Source organism: Convolutriloba macropyga, chromosome 1 (assembly GCF_964194025.1).
Source record: "Convolutriloba macropyga chromosome 1, txConMacr16.3, whole genome shotgun sequence".
Classification (NCBI taxonomy): Eukaryota; Metazoa; Xenacoelomorpha; order Acoela; family Convolutidae; genus Convolutriloba; species Convolutriloba macropyga.
In genome coordinates this window covers 74,793,362-74,805,257 of record NC_134468.1, presented here as the reverse complement: position 1 = coordinate 74,805,257, position 11,896 = coordinate 74,793,362, and the positions used below count along the sequence as shown (strand labels likewise).

General features: G+C 33.5%; 1 protein-coding gene across 1 annotated transcript in view; it reads right to left on the bottom strand.

Moving 5' to 3' along the window:
- Window positions 1-2,634: 2,634 nt before the first annotated feature.
- LOC142351522 (arylsulfatase J-like) overlaps window positions 2,635-11,896 on the bottom strand; it is a 33,993-nt gene continuing 24,731 nt past the window's right edge. The window contains exons 7-10 of the mRNA XM_075403595.1: window positions 11,432-11,645; window positions 8,043-8,138; window positions 6,232-6,356; window positions 2,635-3,000 (exon numbers count right to left, since the gene is read on the bottom strand). Of these exons, the coding sequence (XP_075259710.1) occupies window positions 2,834-3,000; window positions 6,232-6,356; window positions 8,043-8,138; window positions 11,432-11,645 (602 nt within the window). The 3' untranslated portion in view covers window positions 2,635-2,833. The remainder of the gene's footprint in view (window positions 3,001-6,231; window positions 6,357-8,042; window positions 8,139-11,431; window positions 11,646-11,896) is intronic.

Sequence of the window (11,896 nt, the reverse complement as noted above, 5' to 3'; positions counted from 1 at the left end):
ATTTATATCCTTCATAATATCCAACAAAATCCGTCTTATTGATCAACTCAGTTTATTCCGAAACCCCATTAGTTACTCCGTCTCTTTTCACGTAATTTTAGCTCAGGATGTTTTTTGTGGCATGGCATGCGATAAAGTAAAAAATAATAATCAAACAAAATTTCAAACTCGCTGCGCTGAATGCAAAATTTTAAATTAAGAAAAATTTTAGAAATTTTCACTGAGTAAACACCACTCAAAATGACTGATTAAATTTGCTGAAATTGTATTTAATTAAAATTGATCAAAAAAGTTTATAATTTAAGACAATTGCAACCAAAAACAATATCTTTAGTAAAACGATTGAAAATGTGCAAATCAAACTATCAGTATTTAGTGATTTTACAAATCTAATATTTTTTTTCGAAGCTATTTCGTTACTAAGCTATATTCTCGGTAATTCGCAAAATGTAATTCAGTAGCAAATTGGTTAAACTTTGTCGGGTAACTTGTTTATTTTTTAGTCAAATTGTCATTTGTCATTTCTATCTGCCATCGTCAGAAACGAATTACTAGTCATTTTTCTTTCCAATAATTTCCATTGATCAGAAACTTTTAATTTTTTGAATTTATGTTAAGGAGTACTGAATGTTTCTAACAGTTTTAGTGCAAAATTGATGTTCTGCATATCATCTTTTCATATCGAAAAACTGATTTTGATGTGTTGCAGGGTTGTTTACTGAGATTTTTCTGTCTTTTGTTTCATGACGAACTTGATAATATTATTGGTTGAAAGAGTTTCAGTGGTTCAAAAACAGTAATGTGTCACATTAGGTCAAATTGTTTGATCTTTTTCAAATGAACCTCAAAGCTCTAACTATTTCACCGAAATGCCAGTGGCTTTCTAAGGAAACCTTAAATCATTGTTTCCCCTTCTGCGTATTCAACTGGCTCATTACAAAAAGTTGGTGAGTTCGTTTAATTCCGTGAAATTGATCTTCTAGTGAGAAAAAAAGTTTTTCCATCAATTAAACATAAACATTCCAACAATATTCAAAATATTTAAGAAATTTGATTCCTTTTGTCGATGAAATTTTTAGTCATCAGAACGCAGAAAAAATACAGTTCAAAATTGCCTCTAAACGTATTTTTGCTTTGTAGAGTTTTATTTCAGATTTTAGCTTTTTAGCACACATTTTTACACCAGCTTAAAATGATGATTGATATTTTCATATAAAGCAGACTCCTACAGTCCTTTTTGTTATGTTCTCTTGAATGAGTGCGCTTCTTGCCTTTTGTTATGAGATTTGCATAGCTAAAACAATCATCTATTTTCATTGAAATGTAGGTTACACATTTTTTTTTCTAACTTTGCAAAATAGAACCTGAAACAGTTTCAATTTTATTATACATTCTTGCTGGTTGCGTTGATGATCGAAAATGGGTTTAAACTATAAAATTCAGTATTTTTAGGGGTTTAGACTTTAAAATTCAGTATTACTTTAACATTCATGATCATTCTGGTCTGGTGGGTTATTGGCTGGTGGGAAGCTTGTATATGCATTCTCGAATATTCACACTTTTTTGTTCAAAAATTTCTCACTGGCCTTCAGAAAGTAGCTCACTGCAAAAAAACTCAGCCCTAATGCCCAAAACGCCGTTTGTAAACGTAATAAAAATGTCGGTAGGTTTGGTTTTAGTCATACAAAAACGACAAAAGCCGTACGTTTTTTTCTTCGAATTTATCGGTTTGTTTGGTTTTAAACGTGCGAATTTGTCTGTATGTTTGGTTTCTGAGATTTGGTATGTGTGATTTTAACCGTAACATTTTTGTTGTTAAGGTCATTTTCAAAACCACTGGAGATAATCAAAAAATGACTTTTTACCTGATTTGTTATGATTATATCAAGACTCAGTGATTTTAATTTAATGAATTGAATTACCATCAATGTTCAACCAGTCTGTTAAACTGTTTTTCTGAAGAATAAAAAAAATAAAATTTGTTCAAATAGTTGTATAAATGAGTCAATCAATTCCACTTTTCATCAAAGAAATCGCATATTTGAAGCTCCCGCGATCAGCGAGTTATCATAACATATGACTGCATTATTTTAAAAACGACATCAGTTTCTTACGTTTCAAACCAAACATACCAAATCTGAGAGACCGAACGCCTCCTACGATGTCCTACGGTGCCTCCTCCGAACGATTTCCTACGATGAAAATGAATATTCCAAATCTAAGATACCAAACATATGGAATCTAAGAGACCAAACACATCAACGAATTCTCACATTAGAAACCGAATATATGAAATCTAAGAAACGGACGATACTGACTATAATCTTAAGTTTAAAACAAAATATTCTGAATATACGAAACCGAACATACCAAATTGAGGAAACCAAACATTCCGGTTTCTTACGTTTGAAATTAATTATACCGAACAGACTGATCATACCAGCGATTTCTTAAGTGGAATCCAAACCGAACCTACCTTGCATCGTTCGAAACCAGACTAGATACCAGACTACATCGATATGTGATTTTAGACCCATAAAAAGTGGTTACAATAACAATCAAGGGCTTATTATAGAAACAGCCTCTCAGAACTTAAGTTTTCAAACAACAATCTGGCTGTCATTTGATAAAAAACCACCATAGAAAACTAAATTCTACAAAACATGACTTTCCCAAATAACTATAATTTGTTTTCACTCATTGTTTCTTTAATTACTGATCGGATGTCAAATTTTTCATAACAATCGACAGCAATGCTTAAATTGACTTTTTTGCAATCTGCCATCTTCAAGATATCTCAAATGTCTGTGAATATGGGGGAGTTTCTAGACGTTTATTCCCATGGACCCCAGACGTTGTCTCTCAGGGCAGGGTTTGATTGGTTGTCAGATGGCTTTAGAATTGAGGGTACCATAGTGCTGTTGAAATAGGCCAGCCTCTCCATTAACTCGTCCACAATCTCTACTTCACTATCTGCTATGTTATTGTACTCACACGGATCTGGTTAACAAATAATTAGTTCTAGAGAAAATCAGAGACGATTTAAAAAATTATTACTTCTGAAAGTTTTTATTTAGCACATTTGAGCAAAAAATTCGCGGAGAATAATCTAAATTTGTGTCGCAGTAATTGGCTTAAACTACCGAAACATAGCAAATTTAGCACATTTGTCGGATGGATTGCAAGACTGCATCCCCAGTGAAGCGAAACTTGATACACCTAGAGAAGACATGCATGACCTTGACATTTTTTACAAACCCGAAACATCTTGCCAAGAATTTGAAATACCAACACTTCATGGTAAATCTTGATGAGATCTCGTCAAAATCGATCAAGAAAATTTCTTGACAGCTCTTGACAAAATATTGACAAATATTCATAACACTTATTACCTTTTATTACCAAAAAGAAATCAAAATTTTTCTGAAAACTCAACAAACTAAAAGTAAGCGTAAATTTATCTTAACGAAGGCAAGTTAAACTTTTGTTAAGATAAAGTTAAGGTAACGTTTATCTTAACTTTACCTTAAATTAAGTGAGGGTATAGATTTGCCTTAACTTTGTTAAGGTAAAAATACCTCAAACTACCTTCAGTTTTTGAACGTTCTGCAGTATACAATTGCCTATTTTTAGTAAAATTACCAAACAAAAGTTGACGCAAAAAAGCTGTTTTTTTTCTGAGAAATTAATTAATACTCCACACTTATTAAAGGTTGTTTACATTGAAGGAGTAAACCATTAATCGCGCAAGAGTTTCTCCCAACTATAGCCCACCAATGTCTTTCGCTGAAAGATACAAACAAGATTGACGTAGTAAAAGTACTTGAAACACTGAATCGATGGTTAAAAAGTTTTGATCAACTTTCAATTTTTCGAAAGAAAGAAAATTAGGATAAAAGATTTCGAACTTTCACTGAATTTGCATATACCTTTTATTAATTACTAAACTGCCAAGGAATTGAAATTGATCAAACATAGCTGGCAAATTGTCAGAAAAAAGCCGCAATAGCTTCATAGATCTGCACTCTCAAAAGGAAGGTAAAAAAGACAGACCAAAAAGAAAAAAAAAATAAGTATAAAAAAAATACGTCGTGTAAAAAAAATTATATTATACATTTTTTTAGACGTATTTCTTTAGACGTAAATATATTATTTATTTATTCTTTACATTAAGGGCTGAGATGTTAAATTTTGATTAAGAATCTGTATAACTTATTATTGCTTCTATTTGTTGCTTTTAAATAACCTTCAATTAGAATGGCAGCACTCATTTGATTATATTTTTTTTGAATTAAAGCAAAGAAAAGTCAATTTCAGAGTGAGGAAATCATTTTTAAGAGTGAGATAAGTCAAGCGTGACCAAAAATTTAATGCAAAGGAACAAAAAATTGCTCCATTAGGAGTGAAAAATGACGTCACGCACGCAATTCAGTTGAAATTGCATGAACGAATGAGCAAAAAGCAGATTTGAAGTGCTTGTGACGTCATAGGGTTGTAACAAAAATCTTGACGTCGAAATAAATAAAAAAACCAAGAAGCCGTGGATAAATTCTACCGTGGAGAAATTCTAACAAGAAATTTATATTTTGTACCTTTTTGTCGCCTAGTTGAAATTCGATTAAAAATTAGCAAAAAGAACAAAAATTGTAGAGGAAAACCTAGTTTTTGTTTATTGATATTCCATTGAGAGTGTGTCTGTTCTTGCAGGAGTTACCAGTTGCAAATTTTGGACGGCTACAAGGTTTCAAATCACGTCATTTTTGGTTGAATTAAAAATATTTTTGATATGTTTGATTATGCAGAGAATTGACAGTCAATTATTTTTTCGAAAAAAAGGTTTTTTTCCAATAAATACAAATAATCTCCTTGTATCTGCATTTGAGCTTCAAAAGGATGTTAATATCAGGATTTTGCGTTTTGTTGCCTTCTTACAATCAATAATTCTATCTGAAACCTTTTTTAAAAAGTATGAAAATGTTTTTGAAGCGAATTAGATATCAATATTGAACTCTTAGCTTCTATAGGCTGATCTTTCCTCCTAACGAAACTAAAATGGGTGACTTTTCAGCTGTCAAAAGGAATTGTAAAACTCTATTTATAAAAATATCTCCATTATATTTTTTTGTCATTCCCTAGGAGGTTTTCAAATATTTCTTTTGTTTTACAGTCCTTGATTTTGCATACAATGATAATCTGGCTGCAAAACACAATTTGAGATGGCAACAGGTTTTGCAATTGTTGTCTTTTTATCGAAGAAGGCCACTAATATCATTTTGAATACAAGCGGCATGTGGTCAAAATAAGTTAAAGCTAAAGGTCATCCGGCTAGTGCAACATTTTTTGATATTTTCTATTACTCAACTGAGGTGAGCGTTGAGGATATATATCAAGTTACTAATTTGTTTACGTATAGTTTACTGTTAGAACGGTTCAAATATTATGTGAAAACGCATATTATACTGATTCCAGTTGTATCATGAGTTTGATTATTTACTCAGGATGAACCTTCTTAGTAATATAAATAACATATATGGCTCCATTTAAGACAAAAATAATTTTTATTTTAATCTTGCAATGATTATTAAGAATCATATATGATCTTCTGATGGTTAGTAAGAACCATGTATGATCTTTCTTTTGTTGCTAAAGTCCACCCTTTCTGGTGTTTAAAGTATTTTCTTCTAGTTAGTACTGCTACTGCATCACTAAGGAGCCACGAAGAAATTCTCCCAAGACGAAATCTGCCTGAACAACAAAAAGTAACCAAAACTTCTTTGTATTGATATGAAGTAGGAAAATTTGTCTTTAATTTTTGTTTTTGGCTATTGGGGGATACCGGTACACAGGTAGGTTTCGCAAAAAGTAGAAAAACTAAAACACAACAGAAGCATTGCTTGGAATTGATTTACTGTAGAACAAAAGTAATGAATCTATCAATTTCTGCTTAAGTTTCGACGCATTTTTGAGACAAAAAAGTTTTGAACTGCATAACGAATCCGTTCTTCCGAGACCATAGTGACATTTTGTGCTCGTAAATGTGCCATATATAACTACTATGAAATGACAACCACGTTTGATTTATTTTTACTAAGAACCCATTAATGATATTTGTATTTTGATAAGATTATTGAAAACCATATCTGACTTAAAATGATTTCTAAAAACCATATTTGACATAGTATGACTGAAAATATTCGTTTAGGGTGTTCAACCCGGGTAGTACTTCTTTACCTTCCTTGATATTGAACAGACATACTGATTCCTCTTTTGGATTGAACACACAAGCAGTGGCATCATCAGGCTCTGAACAGTTAACCACTGGCAGAATCCACCCATCCATCTCGTAGATTCTGTCTCTGTAAACAATAAAATCAGTAAAATCAGCTTAAAGTTAGCTTTATAAAATTTTCTATTTTTTCCAAAAAAAAATATTTGAGGCTGACCTGCAGTTTGACTCTGTTCGTTGAATTATGGTTGCTTCAAATTTCCACAAGGTTCAAATAAAGAGTAAGTTGATCTTGCAAGAGGACCAATTCAAGATAGCAACCACTTCAACCAAATTGATTTTGAATTAATTTTGCAAATCGTTTCCTATTCTCTTTGCGCTTAAATGTTTCCTGGTATCAGTTTTCTAAAATTGAGCTTAGTTAAACTAGTGAACCTTGTCAACCAGTGAGAGGGGTCAATTTTTCATTCTAAAATAAACTTATTTGTGTCATCTAATAACGGGAATAACATGTGCATGGAGGCTTCAGACCCAAAGGGCCCCATGAATTTTTCATCAATTTTGACATTTTTTTAATACCTGGTCCTAGTCCCAGGCAAAATAGTCCCAATTAACCATCGGAATAAACTCATGCAGAGCAATATACAAACATACTTCTTGAGTTAAGCATAGGATTGGGAGGACGCCTGTGGAGCCGAACGGGCGTACAGCAGAATGCCATAAAATGAGATTTAGAGCCCAGTAATTGCCGTGATCTGATAGGTGGATCATAACCTCATTACTTCAAAAGCATTTTTCTGTGAAAACTTACTTGCAAAATATAGTAACGTAGGTCTTTTCTTGGTTCCCCCTCCCCGCCTTTCATTCCTATAGGACTAATATTAAGCTGATTTATGAATCAGACGCTTAACTTGTAGATTATGCTCGTTAGTTGGTTGTGGATTTTTTGTGGAATTATTCCAATACTATAATCTGGGACTACTTTCTCTGGGACTGTTCTGCTTTCCACGGGTTTTTTGTATGGGAATATTTTTCTGTGGGAATATTTTGCAATTGGCACAAATCTTTTCTGCTAGCACCCCTGCCCTATACAGCAGCTATTGTAGCACCCTCCTCCCCCCCACAAAAAATCTAATTTTTTTGCGAATTGTAAGAGCGATATTTACATTTCATTGAAACAAGACAAATTGAAGGAACTTTTACAATATTTTCTCAAAGAATAAAAAAATCGAGCCCTTTTTGTAGCCGATAACACCAAAAATGGCACAATACAAAAGTGTTTACTGATGCTTACTCTATATGAAAAAATTTTCATTAAAATACGTAATACTTTCAAACCGTAGCTGTACTAGTTTTTAATAAAAACATATTGTTCGTGTAAGTTCATGTATAAACTTACTTAACTTTAACAGTATGTTTAAACATGTATAAAGGGGGCCGTAAGGGGGGGGGGGGGGCAGAAAAGATCCCAGTTAACTAATAGATGTGATTTAGTTTGGTCTGATATTTAGAGTGAACTATTTTTTTAAATGTTTCATTTGTAAATTTGTACAAACCAGATGTGCTGTTTCTTAGGTGAAAAAAAAATCTGCTGAATTTTATAGGTAAATCTGTTAGGCAAATCTTCGGTATGTTTTTACGCAACTTTTAGGTAATACATTTTAGGTAAGTTGAACGCATTGTTACCTGAATTTATGCTTACATGCAAACGTATCAGGTGAATGTACCTTTTCAGAGTATTTATATTTTTAGAGTATTTATACATCGTCGACCCGCTGCCAAAAATCAATTTTTGTTTTCGTAATATTTTACTCACCTGTCTGTGTGATTGAGCGGACCAGTGGAGTAGTACCAATCAGAGGCAGCCCCCTCGTGCAGACCTCCAAGTACGTAATGCAGTTTGTAGTCACCCCTGAACAACAAACCCATTTCTGTAACTTTTTCGATCATACTTCATTAAGTAGGTTGTGGGTTGCATTGTTGACATGACTGGTGTCAGGTGGGATAATATGATTTGCTCTTAATATGAGAAACAATTTTCTATGCCCAACCCCCCCCCCCCTTGGTAAGATTATGAGCCACTGAATCACCAAAAAGTGATATTTTGCATCTCTACAATGGTTTTCATAAATCTAAGAGGGAAATCTCACCCTACCTCTTACGCCTATAGAAACCATTATCGCCTCAAACACAAGCATCGCTTCCGTCACACAAAGTAATGAAAACAAAAAAACTCATTCACAGGATGGGGAGAGAAATATAAATCGAGCTGTTAGAATTTCAGATAATCTTCTACTTAATGAAGTGAAGGGCAAACTTCATGAATAGAGTTTGTATAAAATGTTTTTCAGGTTAGAACAAGAGAGATACTTTCCGAAACATCTTTTTTGCCATAACTTGAAAAAGTATATGCGGGATGGGGCAAAATGTGAAAACCGCCCTCCGCACCACAAAATTATGTCTCCAAAACCATTTCGGTGGGTTGCATACTTAATTTCTAGCTCTAAGAGAGCTTAATGCTCTCCAGGAGTTACCTGTTATTCAAATTTGAAGGACCAGAAGTCAAAAGGGTCAGCTGAGAAATTGGTCAAGCAAAAAATCGTATTACAACAGCACCACAGAACTAAAATAATTGCCACGAACTTGGTTTGAGAACTATTAACAACGCAGAGATTTATATATCCCTTTCTAATTTTTTGTTATTGCTCTATCGCTTGAAATAACTAATTGTTTAGAAAAAAGTTTGAGAGACAAAAAAACAGAATTTTTTATGCCAACGAAAATTTTTTTTTTCAATCAGTTCGATAGAAAATAAAAGTCAATTGCACCATGTGAGATTTCAAAAGTTCCAATGAAAAGACTTTTCATTGTGTTACTCATGAAATATAACCAACATAGCTGGCAAATTGCCAGAAAATAGCCGCAATAGCTTCATAGATCTGTAGTCTCAAAAAGAAGGTAAAAAAGACAAAACAAAAAAGAAACTTACTCTTTTCATTAGGGGCTGAGATGTTAAATTTTGATGAGTAATCTGTATAACTCACTGCTGTTTCCATTAGCTGCTCTTAAATAAGATTCAATTAGAGTGACAAGCACTCATTTGACCTTATCTCTTTGAATTAAAGCTAAGAAAAGTCAATTTCAAAGTGAGGAAGATATTTTTGTAAGTGAAGTAAGTCAAGTGTGACCAAAAATTCAATCACGCAAATGAACAAAAAAAACTCGCTCCACTAACAGCGAAAAATGACGTCACAGACGCACTTCAGTTGAAATTGCATGAACAACTGAACAAAAAGCAGATTTGTAGTGGTTGTGACGTCCTATGGTCGGAACAAAAATCGTGACGACGAAATAAATAAACATAGCTGGCAGATTGCCAGAAAATAGCCGCAATAGATTCGTAGATCGGCAGTCTAAAAAAAAGTAAAAAAGACAGACCAAAAAAATTCGTCTTTTCATTGAAGGCTGATTTGTTATATTTTGAATAAAAATTTGTATATTGCTGCCTCTATTAGCTGATCTCAAATAACCTTCATTTAGAGTGACACACACCCATTTTACCTTATCTCTTTGAATTGAAGTAAACAAAAGTCAATTTCGAAGTGAGGAAGTCATTTTTGAGAGTGAGGTAAGTCAAGTGTGACCAAAAATTCAATCACGCGCATGAACAAAAAAACTCGCTCCACTAAGAGCGAAAAATGACGTCACACATGCAATTCAGTTGAAATTGCATGAACGAATGAACAAAAAGTGGCTGTGATGTCATATGGTCGTAACAAAAATCATGACGACGAAATAAAAAAACATAGCAGGACAAGTCCTGACGTACAATTCAAAGAATTTTCATTGAATAAACAGATAACTAGACCTAGAAAGGACTATGAATGGATTGGGAAAACCATTTAGAAAAAAATCCGATCCAAAAAATTGAAAAAACAGTAAAAATCAAAGTGAAATTGCCGCATGTGAACAAAAAACCACTAGCAAGAAACCGAATTTTTGTTCAAACACCGTTTTCTTACTCTACTTTAAAATTAGAGTAAAAAAATTTCACGCCGCAAAAGCACTCGCTTTTTCGCTCCACTTCCTGTTTCGGCGTGACCAAAATCACCACTCCAATTTGACTTCAAAAATCATGAAAATGTGTGAACAGATCTTAAAAAAAAAAGACAGCGCCCCAATACAATTCAAATTCTTTGAATTGTAAAAAACCAAGAGAAAGCCAATAATAGCCCCAGCTATCGCTGTGCGGCTATTAAAAAAACCAAGAGAAGGCCAATAATAGCCCCAGCTATCGCTGTGAGGCTATTAAAAAAGTCATGCTATACAAATCACATCCTAGTCTCCTTGAAAAGATGTGTTCCTTTTACTTAACAGCCAGTTTAGCTATGGAAACACGAAAAGTTTGCACAATACTGTTCTAAATTAAAATTTGCTTAAAAATTGAACATAAAGGAAATGTTTTTCTTTATGATTCCGCAAACATACAAAATAAACAGTTTCCAAAACTTCTGATTAAAAATTCTACTTGATCCTGGTTCTTTTTTTGGTAAAAATAGCACAAGAGAAGCAGTAACCGATTATCACCTGCAAAAGAAGGAAATGAAAATCAATCATTTAATCACAAAAAACTTCCTCACAATTATATTTGATTTGCAAAAGATTGAAAACAGTACTGGAGTTTACCGGTAATTGAAGCATCAATGTCTTTTGGCCTTGAATTAGTAAACTACGCTAATTTTGGATGGGCCAAACTTGTTTTCTATTCAACTCAATCTTATTAACGTGTAACAAAACATGGTCCAATATGCTTTGAAAACTAGAGAAACTAATAAGTGAAACACTTTAATCTGAAATGAAATGCGTTTAGTTGTTTTTTTTTCTGCAGCGCGATAGCTGCCACGCTTGTTTGGCCTCTTAGCGCATTGATCTTAGCTGTTTAGAGTTTCTGTTTTTTCTTTGGCGGCTAGAACAGGTTCGCTCCTTCTTGAGCCCAGTAATTCACAGGCTCTAGTTGTTAAAAAAGCTAGTTCGTTTTATATAAACAACAACAGATCACTGATAACTTTTAAAGACAAAAATTCAAAATCGCAAAATTAAATTTGTTGAAAGAGATATCTCTGAAAATTAAAATTAAAACGCATGATGAGCCAAATAATAACGTTCTATTTCTCCTTGCTGTGAATTTTGTAATCACACACTTACTTAATGATAGCAGCTTCTCCATACATGTTGTGTATATTAACAAGTATTTCGTCTCTCGGCCCTTTCTCACTTCCTCTCCGGTCATCACTTGAGATGGCATCCCACTGACTGATACCATCCACATCATCCGGGAGGTCTCTGGTGTCACCGCCAACTGCATCCATAAGAGTGGGAAGCCAATCAGTTATGTGGAAGTAGTCAGAGTAAGTTTTACCTGTATAAATCACCGCATTAGTGGAAAGAGTAGCTGGAAACTTTACTCCAAGCAGGTACTATTGTTCTTTTCGTTTATTATTTATTTTATTTTATTGGTTGCATTTGGCTATTAAGCTTGATTTAAATATTGAGTCACTCGTGCAAGATTATACGTTGTTTCACAAGATTCTTGCAAGATCCTGCAAGAACCTTACAAGATAACCGTCGGTTTATGACTAGGGTAATTATCACAATCGTGCCCCAACGACA